This window comes from Falco peregrinus, chromosome Z (genome assembly GCF_023634155.1).
Source record: "Falco peregrinus isolate bFalPer1 chromosome Z, bFalPer1.pri, whole genome shotgun sequence".
NCBI classification, from domain to species: Eukaryota; Metazoa; Chordata; class Aves; order Falconiformes; family Falconidae; genus Falco; species Falco peregrinus.
The window spans coordinates 44,305,504-44,328,533 of NC_073739.1; the positions used below are offsets into that span (position 1 = coordinate 44,305,504).

At 39.3% G+C, this 23,030-nt stretch overlaps 1 protein-coding gene across 4 annotated transcripts in view; it reads right to left on the bottom strand.

The window, feature by feature from the left end:
- Positions 1-216: 216 nt before the first annotated feature.
- CEP78 (centrosomal protein 78) overlaps positions 217-23,030 on the bottom strand; it is a 30,691-nt gene continuing 7,877 nt past the window's right edge. For all 4 annotated transcript variants that reach the window (XM_055790955.1, XM_055790953.1, XM_055790956.1 and 1 more), the window contains exons 9-16: positions 18,891-18,999; positions 17,231-17,366; positions 16,234-16,279; positions 14,919-15,062; positions 5,981-6,058; positions 4,045-4,211; positions 2,291-2,444; positions 217-808 (exon numbers count right to left, since the gene is read on the bottom strand). In XM_055790955.1, the coding sequence (XP_055646930.1) occupies positions 284-808; positions 2,291-2,444; positions 4,045-4,211; positions 5,981-6,058; positions 14,919-15,062; positions 16,234-16,279; positions 17,231-17,366; positions 18,891-18,999 (1,359 nt within the window). In that variant the 3' untranslated portion in view covers positions 217-283. The remainder of the gene's footprint in view (positions 809-2,290; positions 2,445-4,044; positions 4,212-5,980; positions 6,059-14,918; positions 15,063-16,233; positions 16,280-17,230; positions 17,367-18,890; positions 19,000-23,030) is intronic.

Here is a 23,030-nt window from a genome sequence, read left to right on the forward strand (position 1 = left end):
ATAATGAGATCAGTGACACATAATGAAACCCATACACCAGAAACCTTTTGTACGTAGTACAAACTGACGGGTACCATTCTACCAGTGCATCACTTCTCCAAATACAAAAATCTAGTGACAAGCGATGCATAAATGAAAAAGGAATACTGAAGAGCATGCAATAATTACAAAGGTTACAAAGTCTACATTACTTTACAAAAACTTCATAAACTATACTGAGGTATCCAAAATTTATTTTTAATCTGGCAAGTGTAAAGAACAGACCAAACATTGTGGAACCATTTCAAATGCTGGTAACACTTTGGATACTTTCTTGTATTTCAGAGCCAGATCCTACAGTATCAGTTCCAGAGCGGTTTACTGTCTGCTGTCTATTTTGGTCTCCTCTTGCTCCATCATTTGGAATTGCCATTTCATTTGCTCTAGGGATGTACTTCTTTGAGGAACAACTTTTGTCTTTTTCACTAGAAGCACCACTGGATACTCTGCTACCATTACTTCTAATATGTACACTTGAATCAGAAACTGAATGCAGACTGGTAACCAACTGTCTTGCTGAGTGATGCCCTTTTGCTTGTTCATGTTGTTTGACTCTCTTCTCAGAGAATGTAGAAGTACTATTTCGAGGCTTATCTTCTTTATTTTGGGTAAATGTTTGAGCTTCGCTTTCCTTCCATGAGCTTGGCTGGTACTGCTGCCCGGCAGTCTGAAGTTCCTGTATTTCTCTACGACCAGAGAAGGCATTATTCACAACGATCCCGGATTGAAATGTACCAGGAAGAGAACCTTGGATGTCCCCAGCTCTGTTCTGAAATAAGAGATTCCAATGAAGATACCGATGTGACTAGAAAAAAAAAATCCAGTATTGCAACTGCCACATACTAAATCTGAACAGCAAAATAAATACACAACCTTTATTACCTTTCAAAGCAAGCAAGTTTCAGAAGAAGATTGCTACAGTGATAATGACACAGAGTAGGCATATTACAGTTTCACATCTAGCTTGAACTTTATACTACAAAAATATGTCTGTTACACTGAAGCAGCAAGTGTCTAATCATGTCTACCATTCTGAAATACCTGCAATTCATTATGTTTGCTCACAGTTCACAGTGGTCCCAATAGTCTATCCCACAATATCTAACTGCTACAAGAATCTGAACTAACCAATACTAGGAGGTAAGTATGAGAGCAGTGTGTTAGTTGAAGCTTTTTGTAGTCATCTTTTGTCTTGTATACTTAAAACACACTTCAAACTCAGGCTTCTAAATGTAGCTGAATTAGAAAAATAATGACTCACATGACCTGCACGAACAAGTTAACGTCACAGTGCAGAAAATCAGCTGAAAACACTGTGGCAAGCCAATCTACAACAAATGTCAATGAACCTATGATCAGAATTGCTCTATTACTTCAAATAACTTTTAGCAGATTCAAACTGCAAAACTGGAAATTGCTTTCCACACCATTAAAAAACCCCAACACCTTTTACCATCATGTTTTAGATGGTCATGGTGTTCTTGAGGAATTTGGAATAATTAATGGAGAAGACATTTGGTATAAGAAACCTACTGGAATGCAGAATGGTTCTTACCATGACAGTTTGATCCAATTTGGGCAAAGCTGTAAGCTACCAGAATCTTAATTTTTAATCACTTTAAAAACTTAAGCCTGGTCGTTGTCTTTTTTTTTTTTTAAGGGAACTTGGTATCTCCCTTGAAAAACCCAGCAGGTTTTCTATTTATGACTTCAGAGTAGAAAGTAAAACATTATATTGTTAATATTGCGAATGTGTAGTTCCCTGAAATTCATGGCATGGTCCACGTAGAATCTAACAGGACTCGAGATATACACTGCAATTACTTAAAAGAAAATTTGTGCTTTTCAACATATTGTACTACCCCCTACTATCAGACTAAGTTTTTAAAACCACTATACATCACCATTAACGTTTCTAACAAACGTAGTCATGGTATTTTCCATTTTCAATGGGTGCATACCACCGCTGGAACTTCATATTTCAGAATAAGAAATGCATAATTACCACCAACACATTCTTTAGTACATTACAAAATACTATGGTTTCTGTTCCAAATGGTATTTACTTTAAAAATTGACATTAATGACTGAATTATTATGATTTGTATAAATACAGCTACAGCAAAAGACTGTAATAACAACCACATGGATCATTTGGTAATCATTACTTTCAGTCAGAGGGCATAACAGCTGAGAAGTACATTAAATAGCGTCATGTACATTGCCACTAGCATTCTCTCTATAGACTTACTTTGCTATTCTGGGTATGCTCCTGTCTGTCTTCTTCAAAAGACTTCTCCTTTAGCACATTAGCAGGCTTACTGAGAGTAGAATTCATTTGTGGGTGCCCCAAAAGACCAAAATCTGACTGGTCTATCCCAGCTAATACTGCAAGTTGTCCAAGTCTGTAGAATAAAGTTTAATAGAAAATGACACACACAAAAATAAATATCTTACCCTGTGAAAAGCCTCAACATCCAAAATCAGAAGCAGAAACAGAATGTAAAGTTTTGAAGATATGTTTTTTTCATCATTTTTTGAGGCATCCAAAATAGCTTAATAAAGATGAAAACAAGTAGCTAAAGTTATTTTCCTATCTTTGCACAAATTAGCCTGCACATTCATAACTGTCAGGCTTCACTCAGTGTTATGAAGCTAAGAATGAAGTTCTCCCAGTTTGCACTGATCTCAGAGCAGGATCCTGGCAAGCAGATTCCCTGTCAAGCAGAACAAAGAGTGAAACTATCATTCAAGCAGAAGATTGGTGCACATCTCCCAAACTAGCATAATCTCTAAGAGCCAAATCCAATTACATGCTTCACAAATACAGTCATGTTATTTCACCTGCCAGCTTACAAGCTGGCCAAACCTACCACTTGGGGTGTTTTAAGCCTTAGTAAGAAGTAGGAAGTTGCAGCCATCAATTGACAGCACAGCATATTACATATAGAAACTTACTGAGAACAGCAGTCTTTGTGATTAGGATTCTGTAACTCTCAGAACAGCTCCCAATTATCACAAATAGACACAGAGCCCATCTGATATATTTTTTTTATTTAATGTAGCAAAAAAGCATTTTTCCCTTCCTCCAAAGTTTGAAATTAATTTTTAAAAGCAATGGCAGCCCTACCAACTGATTGGCACTAAATTAGAAAATAGGCTCAGGCTGAGCTTTACATTAAGTTTACATTACATGTAACTTGTTACATTACATGTAAACATAATAATGTTTACAATGTAGATGTGGATGGAAGCAAGAGGTGGGGAGGGCAAGTAGAATCTTTGGTGGTCTTCTCTGAACAGGCAGGGTAGACTACAATGTATCTATCATATATGATATATGATACAATATATCTTTCCTTTATTCTCCTGGACAAGATTGCCATGTGTGGCTACAAAAACTTTACAAAACAGGTTTGAGGACTGAGGCTGAAATCCTTTAACAAGCGGGAAGGACGAACCATCTTCCGAGAAACTACAGATACAGTGGTAGAGTCTTAAGACAAACATTAATAATACTCTCTCAAATATTTCAAGTAATACTAAATAATCCAGAATTTAAGTACACAGGCCAAATTCATATATCTAGATTTCTGTACTTCAATTAGTAAAAGGGGGCTCAAGGCAACAGGACACTTTCTGAAGCCAGTTCAACTGTATTTCAAGCCTTTCATATCAAGGGAATGCTAAGAGCTAAGATGATCCAAAAAAGACTTAGAAACATGCTTTAATAAAAGCTTTCTTTTTTTTCAGAACGGGCTTCTTGACAGCCCTTCCCAAGGACAGATACATGAATTCAGCTGGACAGTGCTTTGATCATGTTTTTCCCACTGAGAAAACAGTAAAAGAACAGTAGGTACATAGTTAATTTTTCTTCCATTGCTCTTTGCAAGTATAGTCCTAGAGATCTGGAGGGGGAGAAGGTGCAGCATACTTCATTGGGAGGGTAATTCTGGAAAGAAATCTCAGCAGAAACAGTAAGATTTAAGTAAAGTGACAACCTACCCAGCATCTTTAAGGAGGTCTAAAAAAGCATGAAACTTTTGGAAAGAGTTCTCAATGCTGCCTAGAACACCTTCATCTTCCAAAATCATGTTGGTTACCGACTGCGCATGAAGAACCTCAGATAGGGAGGTATTTAGATTCCTTAATCGTGCATTTTCAATTTCCAGCTATGGCAGTGGGGGGAAAAGGAAAAAAAGTAAAGTAATTTCTATCACTGTCATTTAAAAAAAAACAACCACAAAATACCCACCACCATCTTGCAAGCTTATAAAGCAGTATCACAAAGAGAAATACCCAAAGTAACTGATAAAACTGGTAAGAGAGTTTCCTGAAGCCAGAAATATTTAGGGCACTGTTATATCAAGCTCTGTGCAGGTTTGTTTATCCACAGCTACAATTCTATGCTACCATAGTGAAATTGCTGCAGGCACTCAAAACTGCTGGCTCAGCAGTCTTCCGTATGTACAGAATATTGCAGAGGCAAGTACAAGCAAAAAAACCTAGCTTTCATATCATGTTATCTTGCATGCATTATATGACACATTAACACCAAAGAATTTATTTTACTAGTAAAAACTTTAACGAAGGCCAATGGTCTCCTTATATTCACCCCTCTGTATCTAAGAGGTACTACTGTACCTCTCCCCTGCACTGTGCATCCCAAAATTGAAAGTTCAAGATGATCCGATTTTTCTCCAAATTGAACATTAATCAAATCAATGACAAACTGGAAGTTGAATGATAACTGCAGGATATACAGGGGTTTGTGTTTGAGGGAAACGTTAACTCAGACACTCATTTAAGATTACAGCTATGCAATCACTGCTACCACAGGCTTTCCTTTTCATCTTTTATGAGAGAAGGACAAAAAATTATGGATCTGTGTAGCACACTATAGCTGTTAAAGTCACATCAAAATGAACAATTTCAGAGATTACTGCTACTTAGTTTATCCCTTCTCTTGAGACAAGGTGCTAGGTCCAAGTGGTCTAGCATGACAGAGAAACATTTCTTGCAGTGGGTATTTAGCCTTAAAAAGCATTTAACTATTCAAATGACAGATATCCAGCAGAGCACATTGGTGCACTTCACATTATAGCAGGATAGGAATGGCTGCACTGGAGGACTATGATCAGTCTTGTAGAGTTCAGAGCGCTCTGTGGATATCTGCTGCTTGTACTGTGGGTTGCTCAAATTGCAAAGTGTACCACTACTTTGATTCTGCTTCAGATCACATCTAAGAACCAAACCCATTCATTGACACTATTTTACACTCAAGCCTATTACAAGAAATTCTGCTTCCTGACGCAAAAGGATCTTTTTAAGTCAGCAACACTGGACGGAGGGGAAACAGGCCTCACAATTTTAAGTGTGACAAGTTGTTAGTTTGGTTCTGTCACAATGCAAAACTGTGCCTCAAAACAACTGACAGCTATGGCCAACATGTCATGCAGAAAACTGTCCGATATTTTTATTCCCTCCAGAAACAAAACTTAAAAATCAAAGAGACAAATAAGCCAAATTAAACAACGTTTACAACAAACAGCTTTTCAGCATAAGGCGTGATACAGAAGGTGGGAAACCTCAAAGAACTATCCATCTGCTGCAAACTGCAAACAGATTTAACCACTTTCTCAAGAAAAACAAACATCAGGATGCCCCAGATCGTAAGTAATACACCTAATGAATGAAACATTGAAAGAGTAGCTTGATCTGGAGTTCAAGGCTCTGGTACGATCAGGAGAACAAACACACATTACTAAACACAGATTTCATCACTGCGCTTAGGCTAGTAAATGATCCATATGACTTTGAACCAAAACTCTGGAAGCTACCATGTTAGAGGTCACTGATAATTACTCCTAATTAAGCAAGCGGATAGTTTGGTTGCTGCCTCCTTTAAAAGTACAGATCATTAACAATTAAATATCGTTACCTCCGTTACCCGTTCCTCAGCCTTTACTCTGGCTCTTTGTTCTTCCGTTAATTTTTCCATGCATTCTTCCAGCTCCAGCTATCATAAAACAGACAAACTCATGAAATTTATCTCAAAATGTCAGATCAACATGCAATATTATACAAAAACTCAACATGTCCAATTAACAACTAGCACACAGCATTCCAAGCAATAACCTATTTTCTACAAATATAGATGACAGAGGTCTATTAGTACACAACTCTAGTATGCAAAAGCTTAACATAGGAAAGTGGAAATAAGTGTGATTCACTTAACAGATTTGCAGTATAGCAAGAGATAACACAAGATTATAACACAAGTCTCTTGGGCCTATGACATTACCATCAGGAACGTACGTTCTGCTCTACTTTGTCTTCTTCTCCTTCACTTTTTCACACCCAGTTTTTAACTAAATACATCTACCTCATCAAAAGCTCAAACTGGGCTCTAAAAAAAATCCTTAGTAGCCATACCTAGATTTTCAGAATGTGTTCTTCATCCAGGATTTTGTTCCTTATTACAGGACTAGGAATATAAGATTCTGAACTGTAAGAATAGTATTCTTTCCAATTGATTTCACTGAGTTCTTCAACAGAAAATGTTTTTCACAATCCCAAGCTGTTTGGGTGAGTTAAGCAGCTTAGTGCTGAATTAACAAAACCAAACCCAAACAACTAAACATAGGCATGAGATGCCTACACTTGTATTTTAACTTTTAGTTCTAAAGAGTGAATCTCTCCATTTCAGTGACCAGTAGTCAGGATTTAATGCCACATTTTCTCGTATCAGCAGAGCATTAAAGATAAATATAATCTTTAATTACAGCATCTGAAGTGGAAGAAAATACAGGAATCTTTGTTCCTGCACACCTTAACACAGTCTTCTCATTCCAAAGGTGAAAATTGTTAAAATTATCAAGCTGCTCTACTTTTCAGAGGTAACCTATATGAATTAATAGTATACAAAGCTTAATTTCCCTATACAACTTATACAAGGGCAAATACACATAACAGGACACTGCTTTTTGTATACATCTTATCAGTCAGTTCTACAGAGGAGCAAAGATCCAAACAGTATTAAAATCTGTTGTTTACTATTAAAAGCTTATTCAAGACCATACCACTGCACTTTGTGCAAGCTATCAACCAAGACGACTGGTGTGCAACAGAATGCATAGCAAAAACAATCCTACAAACGCAAGGAGGCCCTCACAGGTCTTTTAGGCTGCACGACATTTCTGCATCTGATTCAAAGATGCAGGTTCTGAAACACTGCAGACATAGCCCCCCCAGTGAAGAGCAGGCCTATTGCTAACTGTCCAGTGAAGCACACCGCTTAAAATCCCTAGACTAGCATCAACCAAGCTAACCCTGGAACAAGAAAGCCAGTCATATCTTTATTATCAGAACCATGAGAAAGACTCTCAGAGGTCAGACGGTGTAAGAAAACCATATTTCAAAGACAGTATTTGGGAAGAGATTTAACAGTATCTAACTGACACGATGTAACAAAATTGCCCCCAGGCATGGGGTGAGGGGGAAATATTTAAGAACAACCTTCAACAAATACCACAATCTTACTGCAATCTATCCCAGGACATGTGGAAATATCAGGAGCTAGAAATTCTTTTACAGATACAGAAACACATCACAGAAAACAGCAACCATAATGTTCTACACTCACAGCTTGGTATGTAAGCTGGAATCCTATATCCTAGCTTTGAAGATCAGCCACAGATACTACAGACTTAAAGAATTCTTACAGTTCAATTTATAACGTGCACATACAGGCAGACGTATTCTAAAGTTTCTAGAATGTAGGTTTCTTTGGCAAGCAACTATATTTTAGAAACCTTAGCTCTACAGTATTTTCATTGTGGACACTGACCTTTTCCTTCAAATTGCTGGTTTGTATTTTCAAAGTACAAAGGCTTAGAAAATAGTAGCTATTAAGGTTTTTTAAACAGTAATCTGGAGGTTTTGTAATTTTGTTTAAGCCTGATTTATCACACTGTAGAGTACAAAATATTTGATGGTTATGGGCTGACTTAAAAAAATTGACAAATACTGCAGCTGCACAGAAGGAGGGACATTAAAGACCACGTAGTTCCAACCCCCCTGCCATATGCAGAGACACCTTCCACTAGACCAGGTTGGTCAAAGCTCCATCCAGCCTGGCCTTCAACACTGCCAGGGATGGGGCAGCCACAGCTTCTCTGGACAACCTGTTCCAGTGTCTCACCACCCTCACAGTAAAGAATTTCCTCCTAATATCTAAATCTACCCTCTTTCAGCTTAAAGCCATTACCCCTCACGCTACTATATGCTTTTGTAAAAAGTCCCTCTCCAGCTTTCTGATAGGACCCTTTTTAGGTACTGGAAAGCTGCTATAAGGTCTCCCTGGAGCCTTCTCCTCTCCAGGCTGAAGAACACCAACTCTCTCAGCCCATCTTCATAGGAGAGGTGCTCCAGCCCTCTGATCATCTTTGTGGTCCTCCTCTGGACTTACTCCATCAGGTCCATGTCCTTCTTATGTTGGATGCCCCACAGCTAAACACAGCACTCCAGGTGGGGCCTCACAAGAGCTTAGTAGAAGGGGATAATCACCTCCCTTGACCTGCTGGCCATGCTTCTCTTAATGCAGCCCAGGATACAGCTGGCCTTCTGGGCTGCAAGCACATTGCCAGGTCACATTGAACTTCTTGTCCACAACACTCCCAAGCCTTGCCTCTGGGCTGCTCTCAATTCATTCTCCACCCAGCCTGTATCTGTGCCTGGGACTGCGCCAACTCACATGCATGACTTTGCACTATGTGTTGGAACTTCATGAGGTTCCCATAGGCCCACCTCTCAACCCTGTCACAGTCCCTCTAGGTGGCATTCCTTCCCTCCAGCCTGTCCATCACACCACACAGCTTGGTGTTGCTGGCAAACTGGCTGCAGGTGCACTGTCCATGTCACTAAACAAAGATAATAAACAGTGCTGGTCCGAATACTGACTCCTGAAGAACACCACTGGCTTTTGGTCTCCACTTGGATGTAAAGCCACTGAACACAACTCTTTCAGTGCAACCATCCAGCCAATTCCTTATCCACCGAGTGCTCCACCTGTCATATCCATGTCTTTCCAATTTAGAGACAAGGATCTCATGCAGGACAGCGCTAAACGCTTTCCGCAAGTCCAGGTAGTTCACACCAGTTGCTATTCCCTCATCCACCAATTCTGCAACCCTGTCGTAGAAGGCCACAAAATTTGTTCAGGCATGATTTGCCTGCCATGTTTAGTGAGGCCATGTTGCCTGTCACCAATCACCTCCTTATTTTCCATGTGCCTTAGCACAGCATAGTTTCTAGGACGATCTGCTCCATGATCTTGCTGGGTGCAGAGGTGAGACTGACCAGCTGGCCTGTAGTTTCCCAGGTTTTCCTTATTTCCTTTTTCAAAAATGGGGGTTATGTTTCCTCTTTTACAGTCAGTGGGAACTTCACCAGACTGTCATGACTTTTCAAATATGATGGATAGTGGCTTAGCCACTTCATCTGCCAGTTCCCTCCAGAGCCACAGATGTATCTCATCAGGTCCCACGGACTCATTCATATTCAGGTTCCTTAGACGTTCCTGAACCTAATCTTTTCCTGCAGTGTGCAGTTCTTCATTCTCACAGTCCCTGCCATTGCCTTCTGTGACTTGGGCACGGTGGCTGGAGCACTTGTTGATGAAGACTCAGGAAAAAAAGTTGTTGGGTACCTCAGCCTTCTCCATATCCCAAGTAACCAGGCCTCCCATTTCTTTCCAAAGAGGGTACACATTTTCCCTAGTCTTCCTTTTATCACCGACATATCTATAGAAAATTTTCTTGTTGTCCTTGGTGTCCCTGGTCAGATTTAATTCTATCAGGGCTTTAGCTTTCCTAACCTGGTCTCTGGCTGCTTGGACAATTTCTCTGTCCTCCCAGGCTGCCTGTCCTTGCTTCTATCCCCCATAGGCCTCCTTTTTCTGTTTTATTTTATCCAGCAGCTCCTTGTTCATCCATGTATGACTCCTGTATCTTCTCATAAGCAGTATCAGAACCATACATTTAAAGGAAGATGCCTTGCACCTGTGCAAACATATTTGTCACCATTAAATTACAGTGTATGTACACTTTATTCTTTGATTTGCTTTTCAGAAATTCACTAGCTTACACAATCCTTTAGTCTTTCTGTAGAAAAAAATCTATTAAAATAAATCAGAGCTAAATGTACATCCAAGCTGCAAGACTGAGCCAAACCTTCTAGTAGTGTAGTCCAGAAAACAGCACTGACAGCCTTTAAGATGAAATTGAATAGCAAATATATCTGTAGTCCTCAGAATTACTGTACGTGATAGCACTACTCAACAGTAGACAGAGGTATAAAACTCAAGTTTAAAAACTAAAAATACAAAAATGTGAAAAAACTTCAGTAACTGATTAGCTATGGTCTTCTACTTGATTACATGTGTCCTGAATTTTAAAGAAGAGCTATAGTACAATCTCTACTTCTAAGTAATTCACATAGTATTTAGTGTGTAGAAAGAGTTACTGTGCTAACTATATTAAGGGTGAAATTCAACATTTATATCCTTACTCAAAATTTCAAAATCTAAGGGTTTCCCCAGCTACCTTCATCAGAGGCAATTCTGACATTTCAGATTCCCTCTAGTGAAAGGGAAGAATATTTATCAGTTCTTATTTTTCATTTCAGCAGAAGTTAAGCTTTTTGTTAACCAAGGGATTTTTTTAAAAAATGAAAACACAACTAATATTGTTTCACTAAGTAGTAGACTTAAAGCCCCTTTTTGAGCAGAAGGACGCAGAGAAGTTCTCAAGGACTTACATACTAGAGCAGAAGTCTGGTCTTTTAGTAATATCAAGGGATGCTTGGAGAGTTTTTTTGGCACACTGGCAGTTTAAGAAGTTCCCATCTCTTAAAGTTTATTCCCAGTCCACAATCCCACCATTGTTCTAGCATAACTGGTTCTCCCACTTTACTGAAAAGCTGTACCAAGACTTGCTACAGCGAAATACACTGGATTACTTTTCTTAAAGTCAGCCCCTGTCTCAAGTAGCTCTGCAGTAAGAGCTGTTTAATCACAGAATCATAGCATCATTTAGGTTGGAAAAGACATTTGAGATCATCAAGTCCAACCGTTAACCTGTGGTTACCAAGTCTATCACTAAATCCTGCCCCTACATGCTGCATCTACACAGTTTTTAAATACCTGCAAGAATGGTGATTCAACCACCTACCTGGGCAGCCTGTTCCAATGCTGCCAATGTTCCCTTGCAGTGATGGAAATTTTTCCCAATATCCAGTCTAAACCTCCCTGGTGTAACTTCAGGCCATTTCCTCTTGTCCTGTTGTTATCTGGGAAAAAGAGACTGCCTACAGCCTCCTTTTAGGTAGTTGGAGAGAGCAGTAAGATCCCCTCTGAGTCTCCTCCAGACTGAACAGCCCCCATTACCTCAGCCGCTCCCCGTCAGACTTGTGCTCCAGACCCTGCACCAGCCTCGCTGCCCGCTCTGGCCACGCTGCAGCACCTCAGCGTCCCTCTTGCAGCGAGGGGCCCAAACCTGAACACAGCGTTCGAGGTGCGGCCTCACCAGTGCCCAGGACAGGGGGACCATCGCTGCCCTGGCCCTGCTGGCCACACTGTGTCTGGTACCAGCCAGGGTGCTGCTGGCCGCCTTGGCCACCTGGGCACACTGCTGGCTCACGCTCAGCCGGCTGTGGACCAGCACCCCCAGGCCCTTTCCCACCAGGCCCTTTCCAGCCGCTCTGCCCCAGCCTGTAGCGCTGTGTGGGGCTGCTGTGACCCAAGGGCAGGACCCGGCACTGAGCCCTGTTGAACCTCCCAGGAATGGCCTCGGCCCATCGCTCCAGCCTGCCCAGGTCCCTCTGCACAGCCTGACTGCCCTCCAGCAGGTCAACGCTCTGCGTCCCTACTTGGTGTCATCTGCAAACTTACTGAGGGTGCACCCAAAGCCCTCGTCCAGATCATCGATAAAGACGTTAAACAGGACTGGCCCCAACCCTGAACTCTGGGGAACCCACTTGTGAATGGCCGCCACCTGGATGTAGCTCCACTCAGCACTACTCTTTGGGCCTGGCCATCCAGCCAGCTTTTTTCACCCAGGGAAGATTATACTTGACAAAGCTCAATAAGCACTTCCTTCAGCTCCCTCAGTAACCTGGGTGGATCTCATCCAGCACAACAGACCTGTGCATGTCTAAGTGGAGCAGCAGGTCACTAACCATTTCCTCCTGGACTGTGGGGACTGCAATCTTCTCCTCATCCCCATCTTCCAGCTCAGGGGGCCGAGTACCCTGAAGGTAACTGGTCTTGCCATTAAAGACTGAGACAAAGAAAGCATTAAGTACCTCAGCCTTTCCTCATCCTTTGCAGCAATGCTCCCTGCCACATTCAATAAGGGATGCAGATTATGCGAAGGACACAATAATGACAGTACCCAAGCCAAATTAACGCAGATAAAAAAGGTCCTCCATTTCCTCTCTCACATCATCATCCACAGACTTCTGCCATTTGCCATGCTCCAGTTTTGGAACACACCTAATCACGTATCCCAATGTGAGTCATTAAGATGGCTGAAAACTAACCTGGAGAAATATCACTTAATGGCTGAAGTTATAATGGACCTCTGGAGGTCGTCTGGTACAACCCCCTGCTCAACAAGGGACACCTACCACAAGCTGCTCAGGATCGTGTCTAGATGTTTTTTTAGTATCTCTTAAGGAGGGAGATTGCACAACCTCGCTGGGCAACCTGTGCCAGGGCTGAGTCACCCTCACAGTAAAAGGGTTTCCTGATGTTCAGAGGGAACCTCCTGTGTTTCAGTTTGTGCCCATTGCCTCTGGTCCTGTCACTGAGCACCAGTGAAAGGTCCTCTCTGCACCCTCCCTTCAGGTATTTACATACATTAATGTGGTTCCCCCTGAGCCTTCTTTTCTCCAGGCTGATCAGTCACAGCTCTCCACTCCATCAGCCTTTCCTCATAAAAGAGATGCTCCAGTCCTTTAACCATCCTTGTGGCTCTTCACTGGACTCTCTCCAGTATGCCCATGTCTCTCTTGCACTGAGCCCAGAACTGGACACAATACTCCACTGTGGTCTCACCAGCACTGAATACAGGGGATCACCTCCCTCAGCATTCCGGTAGTGTTCCTCCTAATGTAGTTGAAGATGCCACTCACCTTTGCCGCAAGGGGCACACCACGGCTTGTGTTTAACTTGGTGTCCACCATGACCCCCAGGGCCCTTTCTGCAATGCTGCTTTGCAGCTGCCCTCAGCATGGGGCTGTTCCTCCCCAGGTATACAACTCTGCATTTCTTGTTGAACTACGTGAGTTTTCTTCGCATTCAGCAAGTTGAATCAACTTGTCTTATGATGAGATAAATATGAAAAATACACTGAAGATACAAATGGAAAAGCACTTAAGGGACAGAGGGGAAACAGACCTCACAATTCAGTGGTGACAAGCTGTTGTTTGGTTCTGCCATAATGTGAGGCTTTGCTTTGCATCAGTGTAACAAAAAGGATGGGTGAGGCAAACAAACAGTTAAGACTGCTTAAACAGGGCTGTCAGACCTGCAACCATTGCCTAAAAAAATATTTTAGTTTTCAAATGAAAAAAAAAAAAGAAAAAACAAACAGGAAAATCTGACATGCGCATGACATGGAATTCCATGATTCCAGGCACAATGCTCTTGATGAGACTGTTGTAGCCACCGTACAGCACAATGTCAGCATATTGCACATGACCCGTAATATGAATCACCTACAAAGAAGAAAGCTGCTATACAACTTTAAGTCCCAGTACCATGTAAAAACCTTGAAAATCTTCCTGAACAGAAGTTCTCAAGCGAATAAGAGAGTAGGCCTAAAGAAGTACACATCAGCTGAAAAAAAAGGCAGGTACATATTTATGCAGTATTTGTACAGTCCATTTGCCTTCCACAGTAACTCTTAAGCCACCCTAACTTTCCTATTGCATATATATCTGCAACAAGTTAAGTTTCAAGTTCACTTCACTTACATAAAGACAGCTATATGGTCATAAGATTTATATACATGAACTGTTAATTCATCCAGCATGGCACTCTCTGACAACTACCACCAAAACCAGACTGACCACAGGTCTCACTTTTAGCAGCATTCACTTGGAGGCAGTGCAAATTCTCCAAACAAAATTCATGCCCTGAGCCTGAGGCCGTTACTTTATAATAGTGCTAGATTACCTCAGAGGCATTACTGAGCCACTGAAACACACCCTTTGTTTTTCCCTGCTTTTGTAAGAACATTCCCTGTCATTTCCAGCAATACTCAGTCTCACTACTGCTAGTTTTTTAAAACTACCAAAGAAGTAGAGGGAATAATAAAAAGCAAATGAAAAAAGTTTGTTACCAAGCTCAATTATGTAACAGAGCTTTAACACACTTTGTTATTTTTTTAACTATTTTTACACAACAAACATTACAATATTTCAACTCTTAGAAATACCATTAAATTACATTTTTAAGGGAAATATTTAGAAGGAAATACTACAGGCAATAACACCAATCAAAAGATTTGTGAACCATGATTCAAGACTCAAAGTCATTATGCATATTGCATCTCTGTATATTAAGTGAAGTTCTTATTATGGCTTTGATTTGACAATATGTTTATAGTGTACATTCAGAGACTAGAAATCCAGTGCATATTTGACACACATCTTTTGAGACAAAAACCTGTGTGACATAATGCAGGATAATTAAGTTATAGAGAAATCCTGCTCCATCACTGGTTATTAGCTTAACCGTAACTTTCTGAATAAAACTTGGTTTAATTGATATAATTCGCCTTTATAGAGTTTAAGGCACGGAACATGCTTCTTACTTGTAATTGCTGACACTTTGTCATGTTGATCTTATCTAATGATTTTGATGAATCAGGATGAAGGACAACATCATTTAAATCTTCTGTGTCTTCAGTTTCAGATGTAGAAGCGCTTTCTACTGTCACTTTCACAGGAATACCTGTCTAATTACATCAGAAAAGAAAAATACATCCATTCACAGCATTATACTGTGCAGTAAAAATCAAAAATTAAATAGTACCAAAAGTTTAATTTAAATGGAATCATTTCCCAGAGTTCCTTACAATGCATATACATGGACCAGCAATGCAATTTTGAAGTTAAATTGCATAAAACAATTATTAGAAAAAAGTGTATGTGTGCATATATGGGGTATATGTGGCAAGGATTTAGTAGCAGGGGCAGCTGCTGTGAGGAGCAGCCGGTGCTGTCCTGCACTGGACACAGCCATTTCCAGCTGGCTCCAACCAGCCCACCACAGGGCACAGCCTGGCCCCTCAGCCAAGAGAGGGGCACCTCAGGGAAAATGTATTTAGGAAAGGGTAAAAAATTCTAGACAAGCAGAAAAGAAGGGAACATAAATAGTGAGAAAGAGCAAAGCATCGGGCTTGGGGAAGGTGCTCCACGGTGGGGCTCACACCCACACTCCAGCCAGGGAAGACCCGATGTCAGAGCAGAGGGATGGGCCAAAGGAGCTGCAGCCTGTGGACAGTCTGTGCTGGACAGGTTTTCCCTAAGCACTGCAGCCATGCGAAGCCTATGCCTGAGCAGGGGATAAGTGTGCTGGCTTCAGCGACCATCAGACCTTCTGTGAGCCGATTTAATTCATTAATACACACTAACACACTTCTCCAGCTTTTCCCTGGTAGTTAGGGCAGGGGGGGAGATGGAAATAAAATGTGAAGAAGAATGAAGAAAGAGGGGATGTTTTGTCCCCTGCTGGTATGTTATGACAGTGGTTCACAGATGGGTGCAAACACAAGTATGCAGTCCAAAAGCAAAACGAGGAAAGAGGAACAGGGGTGCAGAACCTTTCAGAGAAAAATGCTGTTTATTCTCCTTATTGTCTCTGGAAGAACTGTACCCATACTCCAACCCACCTTGTTCATAAGGCTAAGAAACAAAAAGACAGTTTACTTATTTCTGTAACACTAAGTATCAAAGAAGTTTCAACCAAATGCAGGCATAAACTATTATTTTGCAATTCTACGAGAGAGAAGCTTTAGAAGTATGTTCCAGTCCTAATTTTCAGACCGTAAGATTCTATTGAGATTACTTTCACTTTCTTTCAGACATTCATTTGCTAAATAAACCATCATATTAGAGACACAGTACCTGAATCTTCACTGGTAATTCTTCAGTATTATCCACTGTCCCTCCTCTAAAGTCAGAAAAAAACACTTCTGAGAAAAGTAAATTTATGTCATCATTGCTACTTTCATTTCCAAACACAGGATTCTAGGACAGGTGAAGCAGTAAGACTAAAACCAGCATCAGACATTGCACTGTATCCTTTAACACTCACTACATTCTCATTTTGTTCTATTAGTACTCCCACTTAATCATTAATTAGAGCAACATTACTGCATAGTAACGTTAATATCTTCAATAGGCATCTTGCTTAGCTAATTATTATGGACTAAAGTCAACAGGAGGATTTTGGTGTTCAGCATTGTGGAAGACAATTTTTGATAAAAATAGTTATAGAGCACTAAGTAATTTTTTGTTTAAATATTTATATAGCCTCCATTTTGAGAGGTCAAGGTCTAGAAAATCCATTTAAAACAAAAAAACTAACAAAAACTTGCAAAAGGAAGCATGAATAACAGTATTATGGTTTCCACGTATAACAAATTTTTAATTTTACTTCAGAGGACTTAGATGATCACAATAATTACACTGGCATTGGGAAGATGGAGCAGAAAGAAGAGGTGGAAAAAAACCTAGGCACCTCGAACTGGATGCTAGATCAACTATACTACCAGCTTAGGACACTAATTTGCATCTTCAGCTATGATAAGTCTGAGAAATCATTAGTAACAAGAGAACAAGCAAGGACGATGGGTTTGGGTTTTGGGGTTTTTTTTTTGCTACACCTGAATACTCCTATGGCCATCAAATTACATCTTTTTGTGTACTTTAAAAACTTACTGGAATAGAATTTATGTAACAGCCTCAACATTTATATAAACAGAACAACATTATGGATACAATATGAAATTTTGTGTGTAACTTTTAAATATGTATTTCAAAAAACTAACACTGCTTTTACTACATGTATCATGCAGGTTTTATGCTTTAGTATTTTCCCTTGTACTATGAAAAACCTCACCTGCATCTCTTTGCCCGTTCTGCAGTCCGCCAAGGAAGGAAGCCTTTTGCACCCGGTGGTAGTGGTTTTGGTGAGTAACTGTCTTTCACAGAGGTATTTTTTCCCCCAGGACTTACAGACTTTTTAGGCTGTAATCCTGTATTGAACAGCAAGAATAGGAGAAAAGAGAATTCATTATACCCAGTTATTTACATATAAATTCACAGCTTACTGTTCATAAGTAAAGACTCCTTTTTAATTAAAGGAACTGTAGGAAATCTTTCAGCCTAATTTTCCTAAAGTGTTCAAAACCTTCTGTTTTGCTCCTCAGAAAGAAAGCTTATCTGCTTGCAATTGTAAGCTGGTATACTTACATCAACCTAACATAGCAGTTAAGTAAGACGCTGTTATTCAAAAAAGGAAGCAAAGTTGTGTAGTTGAAGAGGTTTATTCACATTAATAATTTCAGATATCTAACTCCATTGTCTCAGGTGGGAGCTTTGACAGGCCACAAAGACAATAAGGCTATCTGTTGTGCTTCAGATTGCCCTCTAGTGGCTGTAGTGTGAAGAAGGTTGATTTTGTAACTAGCAAAATGCTTGAAGATATAAAGCTGGTACTCATGTTGATTGCTTCTACAGAACACCAGCAATGACTGCACTGAAGAGGAATAATAATGACAAGTCATGCTCACTAGTCCAGTCTTCTATTGTTGTTGTTTAAAATTATACACTATGAGTCAAAGTAGATTCAGAATAAATATCTCATGTGGATGATCACTCTACCCCAGGCTCTGTCTGAGTCAGAAACTAACAAGCCCAGAAAACCATTCACCTAGTATTTCATATAGTAAAACTAGTGAGAAGTCAGGTTATTGTTTCTCTGAGATAAAACCCCTAATTTTTTAATGATAAAAATAACGATAAAGAAAAATTATAAAGATGCTCATTTTAATGATAAACAACAAAAAAACCCCAACTGTAATTGAGTCAGGCATTTTCTTCTTCTATCACCCTTATCACCACAGTTCATTTGTACACAGACTTCAACTTGATTTATGCTTACCTCTGCTTCCAAATAACTACAGCAAAGATGATGAAAGACAGGCACATGTATTACAGTGAAATTTCTACTCTTACTGAAAACTAGTGTATTGCAGCTATCAGTACTGAATTATATATATTCAAATTACCCATGTTATTTTAAACATACTAGTTTTCATAACTTTACATGAAGTTAAAAAAAAAAAATCTTAGAACATTTTGTACATCAGTAAAAAAATGCATGCTTGCTTCTTCGGGCAGAGGATGGTCTCCTACAGCAGGGTTACAACATCAGAAGAACTAGGCAACTTACTACCGCCAAAAAGCTCGTGAAAAGGATGTGCTCAGAATAAATACGTGCAGTGCTTCCACATATTTAAGTTGGCATATCCTACCATTTTTCCAGCCACATATCTAGCAGCACTAGAAACTCGAGCATATTTCCTACAGAAAAACACTGATGGTAGAAAAGACATTATTGAATTAAGAATACATGAATTCTTTTTGAAGACAAGTATTCTGCAAAACACTGGCATTTAGATGCATTGTATATTTTATAATTAAAGCTCTTAAACACTAAAAGATTATTTTGTAGACAAAACTTACTCCAGTCAGAGAAAATAAACACAGTATATTACCAATACGAATAGTAGCTTTTCCTTTTCGACCACTTCCTAGGATAATAGTTCTTTTCTTTGGTCTAGTTTTCAAAGCATCCTTGGAAGATGGAGACGTCAGCCACTTATACTGGAAAAAAATTTTTAAAGACAAACTGGTTTAGTAACTGATATTTAAAGAGATGCTCATTTAAGATTCGAGAAGGTTTTGTCAGATACATGGAGAATACTGATAGTTACAGAAAACTTAATAAACTGTAAAATTAAGGAAAAACAAAAATCCCACAAAACCCCAATTCAAACACAGATTCAATGCAACTGAATGCTACATTATCAGAAAGCGTTCCCAACACACCACTATAATATCCCATTGAATATTTTCCTCTCTCTTGTGCAAAACACTTCTTTTATAGCAAAAGAAGGGGCACCAACCCTATAGAAAGGAAACTGACGTTTGAATTTCATTCTCAGAAAGCTGGCTTGTTAGGAATGACTGGCTCAAGCCAAAGTTTTTGAGAGTAATAAGAGCTTCCCTAACATGATTTTGTATTACCAATAAAGTTAGTATTTTAAAAAAATACAAAGTTTAATTTTCACTGCCTGTAATGAAAATTCACCCTCACACAGTGAAAGTCACCAAACTAAAATTAAGACACAGTGACAATCAAAGGCAACTGATGTACTTCATACTTCCTTCCCAGTCAGCAACAGCTCTATTCTTAAAGGTTCCCCTCTACCCAATAAAAGTTTTATTATTCCACATAGATATTCTTAAGTTACACTGTCACTTATTTTTCAGTGTGCATCAAGCTATGTTAATACAAAGTTTCATGCTGAAGCAACCACCAAAGGAAACGCAGCTGATAATAACACACAGCTTCTATCAGCCCTAAATCCCGCATTAGAGTACTAGGAACAGTAGGCCAAAGTTATTCCCACCTAATGCACAGCAAAGACTAAAATGCCATTACCATGCTCTAACTAACCAAGTTTAGTCCAAGTTTATCACTGGCAAGAAAAGCTTTCTCTTTTTGTTTTTTTAAACTTTGGACTCAAATATTCCTTATGTAAGTTTTGCTGGGTCTGCAGATGGATGTAGCCCCTGAGACAAGTGAATTGTTCACTTTAAAATAAAAAATAGACAAAAAGAGCAAAATTAAATTGTAACTTCTAAGAGCAAGAGTATCTTAATTTTCTTTTACTACACACATAAAAGTGCACTATACTAGGTTAAACCTAAAGCTCATCTAGCCCAGTAGCCTGTCTCTTGTCTAGATTCCTGCTACTGTTGTACAACACCTAAGCATAAAGACAGTAAATTTATTAAGACAGGGTTGAAAAATGACTAAATCCTGGAGCTGAGACTATGAAAGCAACTTGTTTTATAGACACATTCAGTGGGTTTCTCCTTTAAGTTACTCAGTCTCCCCCAGAATCTGCACAAACTTTCATCACTTACTACATTCAATCATATCTGCCTTTATAATCCACTACACTAGCTACACAGTGCTGCTAGGATAATACAACTTTCTTTTTTAGCTGCCCATCAAATTTAAAGGCATCCATTAGCAGTAGGCCTCTCTTCTTCAAAGCTGAAAACCCAGCCCAAAAGGCAAGCATCTACATGCTACTGAAAAGCAAAGAGAAACAACCAGCTTTTATGCTGAACAGGATGGAAGGGCTGCTGTGACTGGTCTCCAGTAAGCAAGTGGTCACAGTATACTATATAACAGCTCTTTGTGGGAGCCAAGACATGATCTTTTGTAGTTATGATGCCTTACTACTACGAGGCCATTCAAAAGCCCAACAAACTTCTCTTTGTGAAGCAACACAGCAGCACCTCAACATATTTTCTGCATAAGGAAAACCATGGAATTGACACAACAGGTGCCATGGTGAGATGGTACAGAGTGCAGCTCTGCCACTTCTCAATACAAATTCAACACTTCACTGAGTTTTACTCGTAAGAAATATGACCATTAGCCTTTGGCATGATAAAAAGCTGAGATTAGAGGTAGATGAAACTGCAGACAGTACTAGGTATGATCATCCATGCAACTCTTTAGTTATCTGTGGGTGAGACATGGTATGAGTTAGGCCACTTGCTGCAAGAGTAAGTGACAGATTAGCTTCACACAGAAAATTACATCTTACACCTTGCGTTCAAGTCTCTACACACAGGCTAAACAGTCCAATTGACTCTTCATTTTCTATCAATATGAAATCCAGATCTCTAGCAACTACAACAGGTAAAATAAAACAAAATTCCTATTAAATTAAATAATTCCAAAGATAAATACCCCTGTTCTCTCCACTACAAAAAATACACCAGCACATCTTTCTAAAACCTCACATACTTGGGAGAACACAGATAACAAAAGTATGCCAACTGACTGCATTCTGTTCAACAAGCTTAAGCTACAAGGAACAAACATTGCTTCTTTAAATTTGTAAACTTAGTCTACAACTGATCCCCCACAAACAAAATCATGGAAAATCTGAAAAATAACTGAAATTTTTGATTATGATAAAACTTGTTAAAAACTAGAAAGAACCAGAGTGTTGGTTACATCCAGAATTTAGAACGTTATTAGGATTCTCACAAATACATTCAATTGGTTTTCACTTGTATGCTGTTTTTTTAAAATCATACAGCTGAACTTTGACTACTGACAGAATGAAGAAAGTCCTTGCAGTTCTTTCTGCAACACAGCTTAGTGACCAACTGTCTGTCTTCATTAACACCTCTGACAATTTATTAATTTATTCCCTGCATTTTCACTCCTTAAAAAAAGATAGAAAACCACTAAAAAACAACACACCACCGACAGCTACACACAGGACAAAACCCCACATTGCTGACTTTCAATATAGAGTACATCAAGATACCACCTCAAAGGAACTCAACTGTTTTTCTCTTCGTAATATCCAGGCTTCTGCAACTGAGCTCAAAAACAACTGTAACTCCTAGATAAGGGTAGTTAAGTATTTCAGTTTCAAAAGAGTATCAACCTCAACATCAAATGTTTGCACTGATCTTGCTAAACAGGTGGATTATCCCTTTTTGAGTGCCTGGACTGTTCCCATGATAAACAGCAAATGTTATTTACAACAGCCTAGTCACAGAGCTTAGGAAATAAAGGATCTAGGCTGTTTTTATTTGTGGAACAAGCAAGGTTATTTAGAAAGCTGCTGGTCTGTTGTGTTTTGTTCATATTGTTTGTTAACAAGGTATGAAGAATTACTAGCATCCCTAATAGAACTTAAGATACTGCACTACCTGGATGAATATAAAACAAATGTCTTTCAGTCGAGTGACCTCTTAGTACATGGAAAATTCCCCAGAAAGCTGCTTCTTTTCATGGTTCAGCTTTCCAATCATCTTGAGCATCTCCAGGCAGATGCTATTTTCATGTGATCCCTGCAATACTTTGTAAGCATTGATTGCATCTGCCAAGGAGAAAAAAAGTACTCCTTCACACCCCTCAATTTCTCCAAAGAAAGTCTTTCATTGAAACGGGGAACTGTATTAATCCTCAAGGAATTCTACACACAAACTTCTCATTTTATCATGTACTACCTACAGATCCACAACTCTGACTTTTAAAACTTTTCAAATCCAAAAGAGCAGTAAGTTCCAGAACAAGAACTGGGATTGTTGCAGCTGTGTAAAAACAAGAACAAGAGCGCACTCATTTGTTTGCTGTCTCCTTTGGGAACTGAATCCGATTTCTGTATTATAAACAAAAGATTCAGCACTTAAACAGTGTATCTGATCATAAGTAGTCCAGACATTCAGTTTATGCATGTTCCTGTAAATTCTCTATGGACTAGTAGATAAAGATGGCAAGAAGCTCTGTACTTTAACTAAACTCTGGTTTCTTAGATGGTTTGCACTCAAAAGGAGTCTTTAGCAAATTTTAAAAAAGTCTTAACTATGTAAATTATTGACAAAAAATAAGTTTCAACATAAATTAAGTATTGAATTTTAAATTGTGATTTCCTTTTCTTTTAAATGAAAAGTGATTATTACTATGTTAACCAGACATATGAAGTAGAAAGCCTTCCAGCAGTCTAGCAGCAGTATTTACTTAACGTTCTGTGGTAAGGCTGAAGTATATGCATACGTTTCCATTTTTATCTTCCTTAAATTGATATCCT